Source organism: Pelodiscus sinensis, chromosome 1 (genome assembly GCF_052426305.1).
Source record: "Pelodiscus sinensis isolate ZL-2025 chromosome 1, ASM5242630v1, whole genome shotgun sequence".
In the NCBI taxonomy this organism is placed as follows: domain Eukaryota; kingdom Metazoa; phylum Chordata; order Testudines; family Trionychidae; genus Pelodiscus; species Pelodiscus sinensis.
Window position 1 is genome coordinate 218,210,466 of NC_143052.1, and position 22,725 is coordinate 218,233,190.

At 43.0% G+C, this 22,725-nt stretch overlaps 1 protein-coding gene across 4 annotated transcripts in view; it reads right to left on the minus strand.

Moving 5' to 3' along the window:
* EGFL6 (EGF like domain multiple 6) overlaps positions 1-22,725 on the minus strand; it is a 64,582-nt gene that overhangs the window by 28,697 nt on the left and 13,160 nt on the right. Inside the window, exons 3-7 of one of the 4 annotated variants that reach the window (XM_075914762.2) lie at positions 21,602-21,694; positions 17,924-18,043; positions 14,217-14,336; positions 8,994-9,128; positions 6,131-6,232 (exon numbers count right to left, since the gene is read on the minus strand). In XM_075914762.2, the coding sequence (XP_075770877.2) occupies positions 6,131-6,232; positions 8,994-9,128; positions 14,217-14,336; positions 17,924-18,043; positions 21,602-21,694 (570 nt within the window). Of the gene's footprint in view, positions 1-6,109; positions 6,233-8,993; positions 9,129-14,216; positions 14,337-17,923; positions 18,044-21,601; positions 21,695-22,725 lie in introns of all 4 variants that reach the window. The other 3 variants (XM_075914752.2, XM_075914763.2, XM_075914773.2) reach the window with 3 other exon arrangements.

The following is a 22,725-nucleotide window of genomic DNA, read 5'->3' on the forward strand; positions in this document are numbered from 1 at the left end:
CTCCCATTGACTTCCAACAGATCCAGGATTTCACACCCATTGCCTTGTGAAATGGGAGTACTTAGCTGTTCAGTATAAGTCTGTATGTCTATTTTGTTGTCAGCTACTACACACATCTCTTTTAGCACCAATGCTGTCCAGGTTTGCCTCCCACTAAGTATATTTTAGATTACTTTCCTCTACCTTGACTTGCATACATTTTCCTAATAGAATTCACATTTCATTCCTTTCTGTCCAGGTTTCTAATGTATTTATTTATCTCAGTTATTTCTCTGTTCTCTGTGGTGCTCAGAGCTCCTAATTCACTATAATACGCAAGTTTTAATAATGTGCCAATTTCCTCCCTCTTCTGTTTTTACCAACCACGCCCTCTTCACCCCGCCCCCCCGCCTCTGGGGTATACATGTCCGCGCCTTATGCAAGTTGATTTTTACTCATATTAAAAAAAGACAAGAGCAACATGATAAAATCAGCCTTTTATAAGGCGGCAGAAGTCTCTGCGGGTTATGTACTTCCGCAGGTAATCTTATATATATTTTTTACACACGATAGAAAAACTGTGGGTAATACATGAGTGCATGTTATACATGGACGCGGGTTATATTTGCTAATTTATGGTACCTTAGGACAGAATACTAGAAACTGTATTGTAGTGAATAATTCCTGACTGGCAGGCAGGCAATAGATAGTCTAATAGGATTTTTCAATCTCTAACATGGATTATTCTATAGGACTAGCTCCTGTAGAGTGTGCAAGAACTGTCACATAAGCTCAAAAATTCTTCCTTGGTTCTGATTCAAGTCACTTGTAAAATGTTACAGGGTGATGCATATTTATCTTTGAAATAATTCTGTTTGAGTAAAAATAACTCATGACTAAGAAATATTTTAACTTTTCTTAAACAAAATCCCTACCTTTGATACAGAAATTTTCTATCAAAATGAAACATTGACATTTCTGCATCTACTTTTGTTTGTGGGACCAAATAGAAATATTGTATTTCAGTTTGGCTTAATGTTAAATTGTATTGTAAGACAGGCTATGTCTTCCACAAGGCACCACAGTATCCCCTCTTTCTGAGCCACTGTGGTACAGCCTGGGTGATGCACTCTGAATGGGGAGGCCAGTTTATATGGTGGGAAATACAAGCATATGACATTTGAACTACAATTTCCATGAGAAGAGAGAGTTACTCACTTTGTGCAGTAACGAAGGTTCTTCAAGATGGTTGTCTCTGTGGGTGCTCCACCTTAGGTCTTGAGGTGCTATTGTGCGTCTAGACAGATTTTTCAGTAGTAGTGCCCTCCGGTGTACTGCGCATGTGCAGCTACTGTCCCTTCAGTTCCTTCTCTACCCCGGAAGAATAATAGCAATAACTCCGAAGCAGAGGGAAGGAAGGGCGGGTGGTAGAGCACCCACAGGGATGACCATCTTGAAGAACCTCTGTTACTGCATGAAGTGAGTAACTCTCTCTTCTTCTTCGAGGAGTGTTCCTGTGGGTGCTCCACCTTAGGTGACTATATAGCAGTACCCGTGCTAGGAGGCGGATGCTTCAGTTAATAATAGTGTTGAACTTTGGTGAGGACTGTTAGTCCAAGTTCCGTGATCCACTTCAGGTAAGTGTCCAGGGCATAATGTCTGGCGAAAGTGTGCACAGAAGACCATGTTGTGGCTCTGCAAATGTCCATTCGATTAATGCTGCTAAGGTAGGCTACAGAGGTTGCCATGTCCCTTGTAGAATGCACTCACAATTGCAGCGGGGGCTGCTGGTTCAAACTGGTGTAAGCCAGGCGGATACAGTCTATGATCCACTTGGAAATTCTCTGTGTGGAGATTTTCAAACCCAATGAGCTTTTAGAGATGGAGATGAAAAGTCCATTAGTTTTATGAAATGCCTTTGTCCTTTCTAGGAGGCAAGGTGCATCTGTCGTGATCGCACTCGTCGGGGGAGCTCTGTGGAAGTGTACCCCAGTGCACACACTTTTTTTGATCTGCCCACCAATCTAGTGAGTGCTTGATCCTGTTTGGGAGTGAAATCAACTTGTTGATATTGGTGTAATGGGGCCTGTATGCCATTCAGCACCATCACTGCATTGGTCTCATATGTAACCTGGCGTGCGACACCACTGATGTGGCCGCTGCCATGTGGCCTAGAAGTTGTAGGCAAGTTCTTGCAGGAATTTTTGGGCTGGTCTGCAGCACATTGACAATGTGCTTGATTGCCTGGAATCAGTGGTGTGGAAGAGAGGCTGTTGCCTGGATGCAGTTGAGATAGGCCCCTATAAACTCTATGGTCTGAGCCAGTTGGAGCTTGCATTTGGCTAGGTTGATTTGGAATCCTAGAATCTGGAATAAGGACATGGCCTGGGAGACTGCCTTGAGGGCCTCCTGGTAGGTAGGTGCTCTAGTCAGGCAGTTGTTGAGGCAGAGGAATATAGATACGCCTCATTCACGGAGGTGGGATGCCACTACTGCAATGAGTTTTGAGAAGACCCTTGGGGCCATGGAAAGTCTGTAGGGCAGCATTGTGTATTGGAAATGTGCTGTGCCCAGATTGAACCTGAGGTAATTGCCATGCGCAGGATGCACGGATACAGGAAAATAAGCATCCTGGAGGTCAAGAGTCCCCTTTGTTTAGGGCTGGTATTATGGTAGCTGAAGTCACCATCTTGAAGCGCTTCCTGAGAATGTGGTGGTTGAGTTTCCAGAGACCAAGAATTGGTCTCCAACCTCCTGATTTTTTTGTTATGAGGAAATAAGGGGAGTAGAAGCCTTTGTTTCTGTGATACTGAGATACTAGTTCTATGCCACCCAGGTGGAGGAGACGGTTGATCACTCTTGTAGAACGCTCTCATGAGATGGGTCCCTGAAGAGGGACGGGAAGAGAGGATGGGTGGAAGGGAAGTTGGTAAAAGGGATGCAGTATCCCACTCTTACGACTTCTAACACCCACTTGTCGGTCATGATCGCTGTCCATTGGTAGAAGAAGGGTAGGAGACAGTGGCGGAAAAGAAGGGAGGACTGCAGTTGTTCTGTATGAAGGGACAGTATTGGACTCTCGATCTGACCTTCAAAATGTTTGCCTGGAGGTAGATGGCTGAGATGTAGCTGGCTGGTCAACTGTCTGTCTGCATTTGGTTTGACGTTGTCTCCTCCTGTTGTCAAAGTGCCTCTGAGTCTGATTGAAAGGAGAAGATTTATATCTCCGGTTAAAGTATCTATTTTGTTTGCGCTTTGCTGCAGGCACATGGATCCCAAGGGGTTTCAAAGTTGTTCTGGAATCCTTGAGCGAATGGAGGGATGCATCGGTTGTGTCCACAAACAACTTGGATCCCTGGAAGGGGAGGTCCTGTATTGCGGCCTGCATCTTGACAGGTGGAGCCAGGAGGCCCTCCTCATGACAATAGCCGTGTCGGATGCATCGAGGGTGGCTTGAATGGGTGTGCAGGAGATCAGCATTCCTTCATTTATATTGGCAGAGAACTGTTGTTTCTTAACCTCTGACAAGTTATCAATAAAAGGTGATAGTTGTTCGAAGATGTGGTGGATGTTTTTAGCCAACATGGCTGTATAATTCGACATATGTAGTTGAAGCGAGGCTGAGGAATAAACCTTCCTTCCCATAAGATCTTACCTCTTCCACTCTTTGTCATACGGGATAGTATGTGTTGTGCTCTGTTTACTCCTTTGGTTGACAGCATCCTTCACTACAGAGTTGGGGGAAGGATGAGAAAAGAGGAAGTCCGCACCTTGTGGTACCACATAATATTTGCAGTCAGATCTCTTGCAGACTGGTGGAATCATAGCTGGCATCTGCCATATAATCTTGCCAGGGTCGGCAAGGGCAGGATTCATGGGCAAGGCTAGTTTGGAGGTTGGCGTGGCATGGAGTATGCTGGTCAGTGTGTGTTGGTTGTCAGGGAGGTTGACCAGGGAGACCTCAAGAACATCAGCTACTTATTTAAAGAGCTTTTGAAAAGAGCTGAAGTCATCATCCACTGTAGGGGATGGGGGCATAAGGGTGTCATCAGGAGAGGAGGAAGATATGTGAGCTGCCAGATGAGAAGAGGCTGATTCATCATCATCACTGGAAGCAATCTCCACCTCCTCTTGATAGAGCGACCTGTCAATGGGTGGCAGGGATGATGCTGTGGAAACGGGCCGTCGGCATGAGCCTGATGCCTGATGTTGAACCCGATATGGTGCCCACAAGTCCCAATAAGGCCAGTTGGAGAGTAGAGGCATGGGAGAGGGCAACCATTGTAGAGGTTGTTGCTGAGCCCCTGGCAGTATTGGTGGTTGAGGCTGTTTCGGGGAAGAATGCCTTGGGGAATGGGTACCAACCACTGGGTCATCTTCATCCTCACTCGACAAAGGAGGTGCCGAACGTGGAGTAAGCAAGCATAGGAAGCTGCCAGACGCGGGAGTGCCATTGGTGCCGAAGAGAGGTGTTGTGGGCACCTAGGATACCCCAAGCTCCTCCTCCGTGGTGAATGATGCTGGCCCTGGTGTATGCGGTGCCGGGGGAAGTTGTGGTGGAGCTATGGCCGCAGCCTGAGGGCACTGCTACTGAAAAGCTCCGTGTAGACATGCAATGGTGCCACAAGACCTAAGGTGGAGCTCCCACAGGGACACTCCTTGAAGAAGAAACTGAACTTCCAACTCTAAATTTTCAGGTTTTGGTCAAAGAATTTTGGGTGCCTAACAGATTCAGTATTGATGCAAAAGAAAAAAAAATTCTGCATAAATTGTCACTGTGTACTGCATCTAGAATATGACAATTGCAAGAAATGCTTTTTAAGACACCATTACAAGGTTTGTGGTATTTCAGTAATGGGAATAAGAACCTGGATAGAATATAAAGTACTAGCACATTTTGGGGTACTAGTGTAAGACAGAATTAAATAGAATCAGAAATGCAGGGATGGAAGGGACCTTGGGAGGTTCAGACGAGGGAGGTCCATAACGAAGTACCTAAATAGGATTAATGGAACAGGCCCCACAGAAAAATCTACTTTGCATGTCACAGTAGCCAAGGGCTTATCAAAATATGTTCACAACTTTTTTCCTTAATGAATGGAAACACATTCCTATCTCCCCAAGAAAGATTTATTAAATTAAGTTGTGGGAGAGGCCTTCCCCAGAAAATAAGAAGGTGCATTTAAAAAGACTGCTCTTGTCTTCTACTTTTATTTTTTCCTTTTCTGGAGGATCATTTTCATTAATGAATAGACATACACATCTCTGTGGACAGAGAAGACACAAGACAAAACTATAAACAAAGGCAATTTAGCACAAAAAGCAACCCCATTTCCCCTCCACATTCATGTTGCCTGGAGCTGCTTTGCATTTCTTCTAGAAAGGTCTGAAAAATGTCGAAGAGGCCATGCCTCTGAGGAAAAAATGCAGCAGACTTCTTTACGGAAAGAAGGCCATGTTCTGCTTACCATTACACAACTGGGATCCCACCAGTGTAACAGAACATAGTTTGGTCAGAAGAATCATTCTATTATATATGTAAAAAGGGTGCATCTACACTGCACCGTTATTTCAAGATAACTAGCGTTATTTCAAAATAACAATGCGAGCATCTATACAGCCATTCCGTTATTTCGAAATAATTTCAAAACAATGGATGGCTTATTTTGAAATATGTAAATCTCATTCTTTGAGGAATAATGCTTATTACGAAATAGCTATTTTGAAATAAGGTGTGTGTAGATGCTCCACTGCTTCTATTTCGAAATAGCCCTTCACCAGAGCCATTCTAAGTTATTCCTCCCCAGTGCCTCCTGGAGCAATAAATTGAGATAGCACGTATACATTAGAGAAGCCTGCCTCAAACTAAGTCTGAGGTTTTTCTGCAGTGTAGATGTGCTATTTCAAAATAAGCTATTTTGGAATAACTATTCCAGAATAGTTTATTTTGAAATAAGTGTGAATTGTAGACGTACCCTAAGAAATTATTTTTTCAATATGTGTTTTCAATATACAATTTCAATGGGAGTTTTGTCTGGCTTTAGAATGCAGGACTGGCTTCTAATAATCATTCCTTAGTTACCTGATAACAGTAAAAGCAACACACATCCAGGGATAAACAGTTACTTACCAGAACATTCAAATCCATTACCTCTATAGCCCTGTTTACATTTGCACTTGAAGGATCCCTGAGTATTGAGGCACTCTGCATGGATGTTACACTTGTGCGTACTTGCAGCACATTCATTTTTATCTAGAAAGGGGATACTTCAGTGAAAATTTCATTCAAATCATAGTTTCATAACAATCTGCCTGTGGCAGTCATCTATTTTCAGACAGCTTAAGCACCAGCATTAGAACAAGAATGTCCTGAAGACTCTGCTCTAAAATGGATTTTTGTTTCTCAAGACCACAACTTTTGGCATGAATGTTTGAGCATGACAGTATAATAATTTAGGACCTGATTTTGCTCCCAGTGAAGTCAATGACGTGTTTTTTTTTCTGACTACAATGATAGCAGGACTGGAACTGAGACTGTGAATGTTGTCCTCCTAACAAAAAATACAAAGGGCCCATGAGAATAATCGTTACTGTGATGAAATATAGACATTTAGATCCCAATATGCCCCCCTTGCATGGAATAGTAACTGCTTACAGGAACAATCCATTTTAAATAAGGGTGGCAGAACGGTGCCTGTAGACTGTAAGATAGGCAGGTCAGGGGGATTTACTGGAGAAGTGGCAGGCACATTCATTATGTTATTGGAAATATAACTGATATACTCAATAAAGTATTGTGTTAAACTGAAATCAGAACATATTAAAGAGTGGAAGTAACTGATTTAATTTATTGCTCCATTTGATTTTGTTACTGAATGACAAGAACTTTTCTGGTATTTCTCACAGGAGGGAGCTACATTCTTACAAAGTCAGGGTGCATCTACACAACGGCGCTAGATCGAAATAAGCTATGCAATTTGAGCTACACAAATTGTGTAGCTTATTTCACGACAGTCTATTTTGAAATTTGACACTGTTTACACAGCGCCAAATTTCAAAATAGGCCGCTATTCCAACAAGTCCCTTAATTTATGTGGAACAAGGTTTACTGGCACGTCAGAATAGAAAACCCATTATTTCGATAGCATTTTGAAATAACAGGTGTGCTGTTAAGATGCGGAAAACGCTATTTCGGGATACTGGCTGTATCCCGAAATAGCACCACTGTCTAGGAGTATCCTAAGAGTTCTGCACCCATTGAAGTGATACTAAGCCATACTTCACACACAGAAGTTCAAAGGTACAGATGCAAAGAATGGCTTGGCATGGACACTCATGCAACAGAGGAGAACTCTGCATCAAAAGGTGGATGTATTTGCCAATAAGATTTAGACCTGCAATCTTTATGCCAGGTCTCCATTTTGTCTATGAACATATTCATAGGTTTTCAGTTTTAAGGCTTCTGAGATTTGAGTACAATAGGAAAACAAGACTCCACTCTCTTAAACCTGCCTTAAAAAAATCGAAATATTAGTTCTCTTTTATATGTGCTCAGTGTAATTCCAATTCTCGTAGGCCCTTACATATTGTATCAAAGCAACATTTTTCAATGCCTGCTACATACGCTACAAATTAGCTCTTCTTACACACAATGTGAGTCCCCTAGTTAATGGACTGCAACAGAGCACTAGAGATGTATAACATACACAGATACAAAAATGAAATGTCAAGAGGATGTAAGAGTCCTTTCACCTGTATTGTCTCCGCACCTGAAAGACCCAAAGCGTAACAGAGTTCTTCAAAGTAATTTAAACCCACTTTTTCCAGACAGTTATTTTTTTCCTTCTCTGAGCTGTACAAACATCTCTCTCTACTGTGTCGCAACTTAATGAAAGCATAGGAAGCTGCACCTCACTTTGCAGATCAGAGCCAAAAAATGAATTTACTCCGAGGCAAGCAAGCCTTCAATTAGCATCCTTAAATGAAAACTGAACACTCCCTTATAATCCATTGTTCCCTAGTTGCAGACTTGATTGCAAATGATTGTACACTTTCTGTAAAATTTCCTACAGAGGTCTTGGCAAGATAAGGTAATATAAACTGCAGCTGCCTGTGACGGGGCGCTCCCGCCCCGCACTCAGGGCGCGCGGGGGGACGCCGGGCGGACACACCGGGGGGCGGGGAGCCCGGACAGGCCCAGCACGTCGGGTTGCGCGGACGCACCAGGACCCGGCGCGGGGTGCGCTGGGAGGCAAAGGGCGCCGACAGACAAGGCCCAGGAGGGAGGGGCCAGAGAGGCGCGGGCTGATGAGGTCACGGGGGAAGGGGGGAAGGGAGGCTGAGAGGCGTCGTGGAGGAAGTGATGGACAGGGGGAGCGGAGCCGGCGGGGGATTTAAACCTGGGGCCGGCACTGCGAAGGGGGAGGAGGTGAACGGAGCAGCAGGAAGGAAGGAGAAGGGAGAGGTGAGAGGGGATAACGCGGGAGAGGCGGGCCGGGAGGCCTGGTGGAGTAGGAAGCGGCCCAGGGCAGGGTCGTGGAGCCCGTGAGCGGGTGTGTTTTGGGGCATTTCCCCCATCCGCTAGGGAGGGACCTTGGGTCCCTGCCTTTAGGGCCCTGGGCCGGGGTTCAGAGAGGGGGCGGGCCCGAACCCCCCTACTCCGCTGACCGACGGATCCAGCTCGGGTGAAGGCGCAAGCGAGCGCAGTAGAGGGCCATCGGCCGTGTTGTTGACTCACTGTTGTCGACTCTCTGTGACAGACTAGTTTACACTACCATTGTAAATTTTCATTGATGTCCTTCACATAATTTTTCAATAATCAGGCAGGTGATTTTAGTCAGTGTCGCAATGAGGGCTCTAACTGATATTTTAGATCTGATTCTGAGGTGCACTTTCAGCGGTCTATTTTGAAATACTGAAGCTTATGTCAAAATCCACTGCCTACCATGTAATAACATGAAAGATGTACATTAAAGAAAGAGAAGAGACAAACCAAACTACTGCTTAAAGCTTACCTACACAGTCATAATGGCCACTGACATATTTCAGTTCATAACCAATCTGACACTTGCAATAGTAGCTTCCAAATGTGTTGACACATCTGCGGTTATAAGAGCAAATAGCTTTGCCAGTGGAACACTCATCAATATCTAGGGCAATGAAAATGGAAATTGGTAAGATCAAGCAGAAGACAAAAGGAAACAGCAAATGCTGTCATTTACACAGTGTAATTCGGTCATGGCAGTCATTGGAAACACACATTTCAAAATGTCCATGTTATAAAACATGTCCTGTGGATCTTATATTTGGGGATTGCTTTATATATGGGGGTAGGTGGATATGATGATGACAACAGTTAAACCAAGTGCATGGAAAATTTTGAGAGCTGCCAAGTTAAGTTAGGTTGGGAGCCAGCAGGAACCCATTAAAGGTTCCTGTCATATGGCCATGGAAAGTGAATGTAGGTTGGTGGGGGGGGAACTACATGGGTTGTGATTTCTCTTTTTTGGAGAGGTGGGGAAACAGAGGACTGTTACAAATGAGGCCTTTTGCAGAGTTGGGAATGCATCAGTGAAGAAAAAACAGCAGACTTCTTTCACTGCTGCTTGTAGGGGGAAATCTTTTGACACTCGCTGAAAAGTATGAAATTATGGGTAGAACTCAAGCTGGAAGTTATGACTCCCAAGGGTTAGCAGACAGCCGTCAATGACACATGATGACCCTGTCCTTACTGATAAATGGGGAAGGGGTCCTGGTATGGATAATGCCTGAGATCCACTGTTTGAGCACATCTACACAACAGGGCTAAAGCAGAAATAAGCTATGCAACTTAAGCTACGCAATTGTCGTAGCTCAAGTCAAAATTGCTTATTTTGGCTTTTGGCGCTGACTACGCAGCAGGAAGTCCAAGGAAGAGCATTCTTCCTCTGACTTCCCTTACTCCTTGTAAAATGAGGTTTACAGGAGTCAGAGTAAGAAGTCCTCCAGCTTGCCATTATTTCAAAATAACTGCTTGTAGTGTAGACAATGACTATGTTATTTTGGAATAAAATCAGTTATTTTGAAATAATGCTGCTGTGTAGACATAGCCTCTGAAAGGTTCTTCAATGGTTATATATTTTAAACTCGATGGTTTAGGCACTTGCATGTGAAGAGAGATGAGAATGACAGAGTATGAGCAAGTTTTCTTGTATAACAAGTTTTACACAGTCCCCTCAAAGTGTTTTGCTGTGTGTGTGAGGATATTAGCTACAAAAGTCACACTGCAGTCAATTTTGGATCACATAGTTAAAACTCTTAAGATATCTCCATTGTATGTCTACTTTCTAAAAGTTCAAACTCACTTAGTCAAAGTCTTCCCCTAAAGCTCATTCTGAGTTCCTTGATCTTTATTGTCTAATCTGCACCTGGAATGAATGTTGAAGACCCACTGATAAAAGAGGGAGTGCTGAATGCAGAATAGCCACAGTACAGATCAGGAAGGATTTTTACCTTAAGGAGTAATTATTACAGAGCTCATTTATTTCCAGATCATTCCCAGCCTTTATTCCGTTGGATTCTTGGGGAAGTGTTGCCAGACAGTGTACAGATCATGGCCCAGATTTCCAAAATGTGGCCTACAAGACTCAGGATTATGTATAGAGTTAATTGTGAATTCATATATTATCAGCTAGATGACCAGCTACCTGAATTGTGCACACACTATTTAGGTGATTAGCTGGATAATAGTTAATTATATGCCTCTGAAGGCCAATATAAAAAGCAGATGCACATTAAGTGGGTGTTGCAAATCTAGTCATAATAAGTGCAAATCTAGGTAATAGTTGCTAGTTTTTAAAATTGAATGAAGTGTGCTGCTCTTCAGGTCCAAAAATAGTGCAGCATTTTCAACCCATTTTACTTAGACTAAATGCTTTCTGTTGAGCTGCTCATCTATTGTAAGCACTTTCATGATCCCTAGTGCTTTGTTATCTGAGCCCGGCACAATATTTGATTAATTTATCCTCACAATACTCCTGTGAGGTTGGAATTATTAGTTTCCCAGCTGTGAAATGAGAATAACGAGTCATAGAGCAACTAAACAACTTGCCCAAGTCACACAGGTTGGTGACAGAGAAGGGAGTTGTATACTGATCTCTCAAGTCCCAGGCTTATGCCCTCACCCCTGGACTATCCTTCCTTTTGCTCATGAGTACACCAATTCTATGGGAGCATTAGAATTTATCTAATCTCCTTTTTAGTTTAAGGAGAATGCTGAATGCACCGAGATGGTGCTTTATAAGCTAAAGAAACATATGAAACAATCAAAATGTATGAATAGCTAAAAGAAAAATTTAGAGGCTCTATACTTCCTTGTTGTATTTAAACATATGCTTCCGGACTGTCTGCCTTAAAACAGCTCTTAAATAATTCAAACAAATGTTAATAATAAAACTACAATGGGAGGCTAGTTAGGGAATCCTGCTCATATATCCCAAAACAACACATTTAAAGGAAAGAAACACTGTTCCCATCGTGACATGTTTATGATTTAGAAACTGAGCCAAGTCGCCATATGGGTTCACTCTGTAACTCACAGAGTGATAAAACACTCAGGTCATAGGAAATTTGTGCATGGTGTGTGTTGTTGCAGCTGTATCAAAAGGATAATTCCTGTGGTAACTGTCTTTTGTTAGAGAAGCATCTCTAAGTTGATGTGCCTAATTGATCTGTTGCTTGAAAGGTTATGCATAATATTATCTGTCAATGTAGTTAAAATTTATTTCCTGTGCATTGGACATAGGATAGCTCTCTAAGATCCAAAATATGCTTTTGGGCTGTAGAGTGAATTCCTATAAAAAGTATTCTTTCAGCAACATCTGAAATTGAATAGCTACTGTATTCCTCTGCTCCTGCCACATACTGGCTCCACAGCTGTTCTCTATCATCCAGATCCCAAGCCAAGTCATTTGTAGTTTGATCAGATACCATTGAGATAAGCATGGTGTAAATGCCTGAAATCATCATAATCTCTTCGATGTTAAAGGCATTTTCACAGGTAATACTATCAGGCTGAATTAACTCTTCTGAGGGCTCAGGGTTATTAGATTTTGTGAGGCCCCCTAAGCAGCGGGATGGGGTTAAGGTAGGAGGGGGTTTGGGATCTGAGGTGTTGGGATGAAGGAGTGGGCTAAAGACAAGGGGAGGGCAGATGGGGTCTGGGCAGGAGTTAGGATGCCTTAGCAGGCTCTGGGATGGGGCTCAGAGTTAGGATGTGGGGTGCTTACCTGGGACAGCTCCACTTTGGGGAAGGGGCGAACAGGTGGCTCAGCCCAGGCTGCATTGCCCTGCCCTCACCTGCTGGCACTGTGGCCACTATCCCCTGCAGCTCCCAATGGTTGGGATTCCTGACCAATGAGAGCTTTAGGGGCACAGCCTGAAGACGAGGGCAGGGTGGGATGCATCTTTCCCAATTGCAGTGATGTGACTGCAGCCCAGCAAGGGGGATGGCAGAGAGCAGAACCACATCCTTTCCCTCTCCCCTCACCAGGCAGGGCCAGATAACATGCAGGGGCTTCAGCAGCAACAGCCCAGGGCCCTGGACTAAGGGAATCCCACAAAAAGATCTGCACTTTTGACAGTTCAGAAATCTTTTTCAGGGTCTCCTTTAACTCAAGACTGCATCCCCTAAAGCCCCTTTCTTAGTTTGGCACTGAATACTATAAAATGCAAGAAAAGATATTTCTATTATGCTTTAGGTTCAACCACAGATCAGAGAGTTTTCTTTGTTCTGAGCAGAGCTAAGTGCAGGTATTTTTTAATGGTTTATTTAACAAAATGTGCCCTTATGATCAACCTGAAGCTATATGTAAATTGCCACACAAATAGCTTCAGCCATTTTTCTCCCCTGCCATTTTCTGATAGAGGTGGTGGTGATGTTGCTCATGTCTCTTCCCAGCCCCTCATAATTATGAGCACAGTGGTATGGGCACTCATCAGGGATGCTAGAGCCCTATATTTGAATCCCTGCTCCTCAACAAAACACAGATGCACTTTTTCAAATCACCACAAATTCAAAAAAAAATTAGATTCAATTCAACCTGAATTAAATTTGTTTTTCAGTGTTTTAGAACTGTCACTGAACTGGGAAAAAATCTCTTATTGCCCAGCTATAGTTACAAATTCTCTCCACATTTTTGTGATACATAAATGGTCTTGGAAGCTGAGTGTGTCAAACTGCTAAGTTTGCATATGCCTGGTGCACCTACAATTTCTTGTGGCAGCTTGCAAATGAACACGTGAGCCTAATGATATTTATTGTTGCACAAAATGAACAGTATTCTGAAAATGAATATCTATAGCCTCAAGCCAGTGGCACACACAAACCTGAAAGAGATCTTTTGCCCTCCCTTTAAGAAAGCATAAGCATGAAGTTTAAGATTTCTGGTGTGCATCTAGTTGCCTATGTTCCCCCAACTTCCTGTTGCCTATGTTCCCCCAATTTGAAACAAACATCCTTAGTGGAATAAAGTAGCTTTTTAACATATGCAAGAAAAAATGGTGGGTGGGCACGTACTGGTTGCCCAGCTCCTCCACCTTCCCCTGCTGATCAGCACCTCCCCATCCTTCCCAGTGCCTCCCACCTGCTGTGGATCAGGTGTTTAGCAACATGCAGGAAGCATGGAGAGGGGAGGAAGAGGAGTGAGGGTGGAGCATGCTTGGGAAAGCATGGAGAGATAGGGGAGATAGTGTTGAAGCTTGGGGCAAAGCATGGGCTAAGCACCCCCCCCCCCCCAGGAAAAGGACAAAATCAGTGCTTGTGAATGTACAGATAACTGAAACAAGTGGTGATCTTTATCAGACAGAAACAGCATGGAAGCCTTGCAGTCAGCTCTAAACATATTATGCAACTAGTAGTGAGCCCCAAGTGTGGGGTCACCTCTGGCTTTGCCGTGAGCAAGGGGCTGTACATTGTGGAAAAGTTCCCTCCTGTTTAACTCCTGCACATGATCATTTGTCAGTGACAAAACTGCCTTTTGGATTCTAAGCACACCACTACTGTTTCCTATGATCTGAAAATAGTAGGGGTAATTTCTTTTTCACACACTGAAAACAAGAGGTCCCAACTGTGAGCGTGTGGAGAGGGGTCACTAGTCCAACACCAGCCTCGGTATGAAGTTTTTTTTTAAGATTCAGGATCCCATTCTGTATTGGTCCTGCAGAAAAAGTCGAAAGCAGGAAAACCGCATCACACGTACCTATACATGTCCTTCCATTTGGTCCCAGCTGAAGTCCAGTTGATGGACACAGACACCGCACCTCGTCTTTGACTGCTTCACATCCATACTGACAGTTCACCATACCACACGTCTTAGAGTCTGAAAAAAAACACACCTTTGTCAGAATCTAGATTGGAAACTAGACCACCTCTTTTACTAAACTGCATGTTGTATATTCAGCTGCACAGAATGATCTCATTCACTGTTCTCAGCATCTATTCTGTTAATCACATTGTTTAGTCATCAAAAAAAAATTACCCAATAGATATGACTGCACCAGAACCTCCCCCACTATTGTGAGTATCAGAGCCTGGTCCACACTAGTCCCTCCTGCTCCAAACTATAGCAGGGTCCCCAGAAAAGCATGCTGCTCTCTCTACACCTAAGACACAATCCTTACCTGTAGAGTAGGAGAAGCCACATAGGTAGCTAAGTACCTTGCTGCAGAACGAGCAGTCAAACATCAACTTCCTCTCAGCCAAAGACAATAATGTGGGTCTGAAACTAATTAACCCAAATACTTGGGATGGCCAGACCTTATTAGGCTATGTCTAGACTGCAAGCTTCTTTTGGAAAAAGCTTCTCTCTTTTTTTTTTATCTGAGGAAGTGGGTCTGACCCACGAAAGCTCATCATCTAATAAACCATGTTGTTAGTCTTTAAAGTGCTACATAGTCCTGTATTTTGGTTCAGCTACACCAGACTAACACGGATACATTTCTATCACTATTTCCAGAAGAGATCTTCCGGAAAAGCTTATTTTGAAAGAGAAAGTCCACATTGCAAAAGCACAATGAAAAAGTGATGTGCTTTTTCGAAAGAGAGCATCCATACTGAATAGATGCTATCTTGCATTTAAGTTGCAATTGGTATGGATGGAGTGGCCACTATGGCACCTGTGTTATTTTCTGGAGACCTCTTTTTTTTCGAAAAAGGCTTCTTCCTTGTAGAAAGAGGTGTACCGCCGTTGGGAAAAAACCTCCATTCTTTTGACTTTCTGTTGAAAGAACTCAATGGCAGTGTGGACACAAGTATTGTTTTTCTGGAAAATGGCCATTTTTCTGGAAAAACACTGCAGTTGTAGATGCACCCTTAGAGACAAAGCCCAAATGAGTTGGAAAACCACCTTCTTTTCTTCTAGAAATGAGGCTTAGAAGGAGAGAAGAACAGACAGGCTCAAGGGCTGAAGTGAAAGGTTAGCTAGACACAGGGGTCCTAAGGCACTCTAGTCCGTTTGAACCATTGAGTGGGGGGTGAGAAGTGTGTCAGCCCCAAGGGTTGATCAATGTATAGCTCTTGGAACTGTGAGTAAAGAAGACACCATCTCTTTCCATTTGAGTCCTTGCAGTATGTTTTTTATGAATTAATAAGACTGCACCAAAGAAATACATGCTTTTATCATCAAACATCTACACAGGCTGAAAGACCATGAATGTTGGTTGCTTGGGTCAAAAATGGTAATAATATGAATAAAAATAGCTTGCTTACTGGCCTAAAATATTTTCACTCTCAGAACCCTTTGTGCCAACACAGAATGTGTAAACAAGCTAACTGCAGTATATGTCTCAGAGGGATAGCCATGTTTAGTGTGTAAGTAAAAAAAAAAAAAAAAAACCCAGTGGTCCTGTAGCACCTTAGAGACGAACACAAATATGTAAATGGTATCATGAGCTTTCGTGGGCACAAACCACTTCTTTTTTGTCATCTTACAATTGTCTCACAGAATCACTACTTCATCTTATAAATGTACAGGTCGCACTGCTCTAAATTGGAACTCTCTGGTCTGGCAACATCCATGGTCAGGAAGGACCATGGATGTTCTAGGATCAGAGAGTCCTGATGCACTGCAGGAGCTGGAAGGAATGGGAGCCCAGCGTGATGTGGGGACCGACAAGTGGCTCAGCTGGGCTACGGGGGAGAAAGAGACAGGCTTTTGAGCTTATATAGATTTTGAAGAAGAGCTGTGTTAACTCTAAAACTTGGCTCTCTCATCAACAGAAATTGCTCCAATAAAAGAGAACTTCATCTGCCTTGTTTTTCTAATATGGTGCACTAGCACAGTTGAGGACATAGGCTATGCTAGCTACCCTAACATTACTGAACTGTCTAAAGGTTTTATTTTTAAGGATTAAAATTCCTCTAAACCACAACTGTGCCCTAGTTTAGTGTAATCCATACCTTTAAAAATACTGCCACAGGAGAGCATATCCTTTAGTGCTCACTAAACCTAGGAACCTGAGAGACAAAGAGAGAAACTAGAAACTAGCCATGATTGCACAGAAGTCATTTGTGATTAGGGTTGCCAGATGGTCTCCCAAAAAATATTGAACATGCGGGCTAAAAATGTGTTGAGCAAAAAACCACTGCCACGAACACACATGCTATGTTTAATACAGGCAGTCCCCGGGTTACGTACAAGATAGGGACCGTAGGTTTGTTCTTAAGTTGAATCTGTATGCAAGTCGGAACTGGCGTCAGCCGCTGCTGAAACTGATCAGTTTCAACCGCGGCTGAATCTGGATGCCAGTTCTGACTTACATACAGATTCAACTTAAGAAACCCAGGCGACCCAAGTCAGCTGCTGCTGAAACTGATCAGTGGCTGATTCTAGGAAGCCCAGGGCAGAGCAACTCTGCCTCGGGCTTCCTGTAGTCAGCCGCTGGTCAGTTTCAGCAGCGGCTGACTTAGGGACGCCTGGGGCAGAGCAGCTGGGGCAGAGCAGCTAGGGTGCTGCTGGGCTGTCCCGCTGCAGGCGTGCTCCAAGGCTTTGCTCCCCGTATCCCTGCAGACCAAAGCCGCTGGACCCCCCCCCAGCAGACCAGGGACACCAGAGCAAAGCCGCCACCTGGGCGGCTTTGCTCTTGTCCCCCTGGTCTGCTGGGGGGGGGGTCCAACGGCTTTGCTGGACCCCCCCCCCAGCAGACCAGGGAGACCGGGAGAAGCTTTTCTCGCCCCGGAGGACACGGGTGGCGACCCGCCCGTGAGCTCCGGGGCGAGAAAAGCCCCATTCATAAGTGCGGATCCGACATAAGTCGGATCCGCGTAAGTCGGGGACTGCCTGTACTTAACTTTATTATAAACAGTCTTCATCCTACACCATCTCTATGTAAAGAGGCTTAGAAGTAATCATGCAAATGTGTATGTTATTTTCATTGTTTTCTATTCCTCTAAAGCTAAGGCTATAAAAGAATTTAGAAGAACTCCTTTTTATCCTGCAGCTGAAATGATTGTAGAGAACTCCCAGTGCCAATCGCGTCCCGCCTCCCAGCCACTCCCTCCACCCCCACTAGGCTTCTGGGCTTCTGACGCGCCCAGAGAGGCAATTGCGGCCCTGCATCTCAGCTGGGAGCCTGTGATTGCGCAAAATCCTGGTGAGTCCCAGCCACTCCCTCCACCCCCGCCAGGTATCTGTGCAATCACAGGCTCCTAGCGCCAGTCATGGCTCTGTCTTGCAGCTGCTCCCCCTGCCCATGCCAGGCTTCTGTCAGGTGTATAACTGGAAAAATCAGAAAATACAGGACATTGCACATGTCCGGTATTTTCTGATTTTTTTTACCAGCCAGACAGCACAAATACCGGACTGTCCAGTAGAATACCGGACACCTGGCAACCCTATTTGTGATAAGATATTGGTTGGATAATCTATGTATCAAAGTTATGCCCTATCCTGTAATATACATTACTTACTTGAACATGTGCCATCTGGCATAAGCATGTAGCCATTGAGGCAATAACACTTGTAGCTGCCATGGGTGTTCATACATCTATGCTCACAGGGACGGGGTTTCAATCCACATTCATTCGTATCTGCAGAAATAATTTGAATGAAATGAATGCAGGGATTTGTATTAAATGCAGGGTTATAATGTTACTTCATGCCTTAAATTCCCCAAAGTAAAAGCACTGGGATAGAAAATGATCCAACCCTTTCCAAGAGAGGAATTCAGCAGACCATCTGTGTGAGTGCTATAAAAACTAGCAAGGAGAGCCTGCTGCCTTTGACAGATTACAGTGGAATCTCTGGCAGACTGCAAAGGGGAGAGAGATCTGAAATTACAACATTTGCTAAGCGTATGTTTTCTTATTCTAGCTAGAGATTTTAGTGCCCCATCTGACATCCATACAAAAATTTTAAAAGTGAAAACCAGTCAGTCACACAACATAGGGAAAAAGATAACTCAAAGATTTCATGGGACAGGCATCAACCATGATACCATGGCAAGCATGAATCTTTAAGGAGACAGAGGTGATCATATGTTTTAAAAGGAAACTGATACAGCTGACTTTTTTATCAATGTTCTAAATTCAATTCTCAAAACCTAACCTGTCAATAAAATCTGAAAAGCAGAAGCAGAGCGGAGGGTTCTCACTTGAGGAATATGGAGTTTAGGTTAGCTTACCCATTTTTTTAAAACTACTCTTGAAAAGGGCAAGAAAGGAACAATATTCGTTTTTAAATTTCCCAGTAACTAGTTTCTGCTGAGAAGGAAATTGCCTAGCATCTAATTCACCTAGAATCTAATTTACCTGGAGTGAAATCCAGTGCTGACAATACAGGCAACAATCCTATTGTATATGAACAGTACCTGGTTTTGTGACTTTCATAAACTGTTTGGCAACTGTCCCTCTTTCACTATTTTGAAACCTGTTTATCAAATACTCAAGAGTTCATTATAACAAAACACATCACTGCACACAGTCCATACATCATGTGTTTCATGACACAGTGATCTCAAAAAAGAGAAATCTCAGAGGGCTGAGCATGCTCACTTCCAGTTCTAATGGTCTCAGCATCTGTTCACGTGTCAGTGTGGCCTGTAGGCCAGAGGAAAATCTCCAGGCCATTAAGAGCAAACAGTCTAGTAGTGATACATCTGCAAAAGAATTTGTCAGCACCTATTCCAACAAAAAGAGGAAACATGATATTACTCAAAATGTTGGTTTTCATACATTTGAGACGCACACCAATTTGGAAATTAAAACTGAATTGTATAGTTACTATAATTTCATGTAACATACAAGATTACTGTAACACTGATAAACAGGCTTTTTTTTCAACTCAACAATGGAAATATTTTGCAAAGTTATTGTAGTGACTTAGGAGCTATTGTCTTTTAGGAATTTTTATCTTATGAGCTTCTCTTGAAAAATGGAACTTAAGTGCTTTTGAAATTTTTACCCACTGCATATAGTAAATTTCACTATTTCCTCTGTAGAATCATTTTTCCTTATGTGGAAAATTCCTTATAAATAATGTCAACAGGGAAGAAAAATATAAATGGCTTTTCTGAAGGGGTTTGAAAATAACTTCAAAACATTATTTGCAGAGTTCTCAGATATGGGATTCATTTTTGTTTTTTGCAGACAGTTAAATATGTAAAGTTGACAGACTCCTTTTAATCTGGTTGCTTAACATTTTAAAGCAGAGCCCAAAACACTGAAAAAGCAACAGTCTCTGCAAAATTTTCAAAGGCACCTTGTAAACTTATGAAGCCAAACTATGCACTCAAGTTTCTGAATGTACAACGATGGATGTGCTAATTTCAGAGTTTTCAAATTCAGATTACAATATACAAACAAAAGTCCCAAGAAAATTGTTAAGTGTCTATCAATTCAGTTTGGAAGAAAAACTTGTGGTTAAGGAACTAGAATGGGATTTCTGAGTTTAATTCCTGGATTCTGAGTTCTTGTTTGTCCTTGGGCATGTCTCTAATCATTCTGCATCTCATTTCCCTATCCATAAAATGATCAAGATAATTTATTTAAATAAGATGCTTATACAAGATTCTAAGTGCTCCAACCTATAATATAATAGAAATCCAACAGAATGACAATAATTTTGAATAAGAACGTAGCAAGCCAATCTTGAAAACTCATTTCCACCCCTTAATTGTAGGGAGAAACATGCTCTTAGCTCTACACCCAAATTCTCACAAATGTATGTCTTTTGAAGTTTGCCTGGAAGGCCACCACATATGGACTATTTTAGACAAGTAGGGGGAGCACATTTATAATGTCTCCTTTCTTTCATGTCTTTGGCTACAAACTCTCAGAGTTTATTTTTACTCAAACACTATGCCTAATGCAGTGGGATCTTGATCAAGGCCTTTCGGTCCTACTGTACTATGAACAATACAAAAACTGTTTGCATACATCAGATACTCTCAGTGAGCAAAAATATAGGACAGCCAAAAACACACACTTCAAATCCCGGATGCATAAGCTGAAGAAAGGAAGTGTACAAGATGAGCTCAGAACACTGAATACTTGTTCTTCAATATCTTTACCATATCAAATTTCATTTAAAGTAGAAGCATGGTCCAATGGCTTGGATTACAGTCTAAGACCTGGGAAACCTAGGATCAAGTCTTTGCTCTGACACACACTTGGCAAGTTACTTAGCTGCTCTGTGCCTCAGTTCCCCATCAGTATAAAAGCGCTCATGTCACTGACCTGCCTTATAGGAGAACAGTCAGTGTAAATATTGTAAAGGACTTGGATATATAGAGCTGTAAGTACCATAGATAGATAAGTACAGTATCTAGAAGAGAGACTTTTTTAATGTATAGGGAACAGATAAGTGGAATATTTTCACTGAAGACTACCTATTTGTTTTAGTTTCCATATTTATTCTTTAAACATCTATAAGCCTAAGATTTACACTCAGGTATTTTTAGTAAAAGCCATGGATAGATCATCTGAAGTAAATAAAAATCACGGACCAAGACTTGTCCATAACTTTTACTGTATAACCTGACTAAAACTTGGGGGGCAGTCCTGGGGGCACTGCGGGTGCTGGGAGGAGATGGCTTGGCCACAGGTGCTTTGGGGGGGGGGGGGAAGAGGAGTTGACAGAGGTGGTGTGGGCTTCCTACCTGGCTCCTTGGAAACAGTAACCTTCAGGTCCTAGCCCCAGCTCCCCATGCTGCCTCTGAAGCCCTGAAGTCCTGCAGCTCCCATTGACTGGGAAGCATGGCCAGTGGGAGCTGTGGGCGCAATGCCTGCAGGACATGGGATGAAGAGTTGAGCCCCCCGATAATCACCGTCCTGCACCCAAGCCCTGATGTTGGAGGTTTGTGTAGTTGAGACTGCTCCAGCAGTGGCCAGTGTGACTGGCCAAGAGCTGCTCAGGTGGCCCCCAGTACCAGGTGTACTGACCACTGCAGAAATCACAGAAAGTCATGGAATTTGTGACTTTCATGACAAACATGGAGCCTTAATCATCCATGACAAATCCATTCCTAAACCAGTTAAACTGGTGATAGCTGATGCTCCCCCACACTTTTCCACAGGGAGCTGATGACAAGGGGACAGGCTCTCAATGATCAAAACCTCTTTTTTTGAAGAACTAGGAGGTGTACAAACCTTGATTGCAGGTTTTCCCTGTAAATCCAGGAAAACATTTGCATTTGTTTGGCCCCACACACTCGCCATATTTGCACCCATGTTCACAGGTGGCTGGAGGGCAAAAGAGAGAGAAATTAAAGGTGTTATTGCTGAGGGTCAAAACATCTCTCCATCACCATTCAAAGAGTTTGCTGTGGCGGAGTGGGTGAATTGGAACACATAAGGCTGGCAAAGTTTGGAACTAAAATGTGCATGCTCTCAAATAAAGTCTCAAACTTATCCACACTGGTTCATTTTCATAAGAGTGTTCATAAGTGTTAAACAACTGAGATATTTTCACTTTTTAAAACCAAAGATTAAGTTGTAATGTCTATGATAATATAATGCGTGGGTTTGAGCTTTTTTCCCCTTTTCTTCTGAATTCCCCCTCACTGTCTTTTGTCCATGTCTCTTCCTTCCTTTTTCTACCCACTCTGGAGTTCCACTTACAAACTTCTCCAGAGAGCCTTTATTTCTATAGAATGCTGCTAAATTGTTGTCTTTTTTAAAGCCATTCCAGAACAGCTTCAGGTTATTGTAGATATGAAAGGTCAGACTATCTGCCAATTGGTTTAGACCCATGGGCTGTGTCTAGACTGGCCAGTTTTTCCAGAAAATCAGCCGCTTTTCCGGAAAAACTTGCTAGCTGTCTACACTGGCCGCTTGAATTTCTGCAAAAGCACTGACTTCCTACCGTAAGAAATCAGTGCTTCTTGCGGAAATACTATTCTGTTCCCGTTCAGGCAAAAGTCCCTTTTGCGCAAAGCTTTTGCGCAAAAGGGCCAGTGTAGACAGCTCAGATTTGTTTTCTGCAAAAAAGCTCCGATAGCGAAAATGGCGATCGGGGCTTTTTTACGGAAAAGCGCGTTTAGATTGGCACGGATGCTTTTCCGCAAAAAGCGCTTTTGCGGAAAAGCGTCCCTGCCAATCTAGATGCTCTGTTCCAAAAATGCTTTTAATGGAAAACTTTTCCGTTAAAAGCATTTCCAGAAAATCATGCCAATCTACACGCAGCCATGCAGTTTCATGGGGAACCAAATTACATGAACTGATGCTGATTTTTCCTGATGTGTCTGAACACATTCTAATTATGGGATCTGACC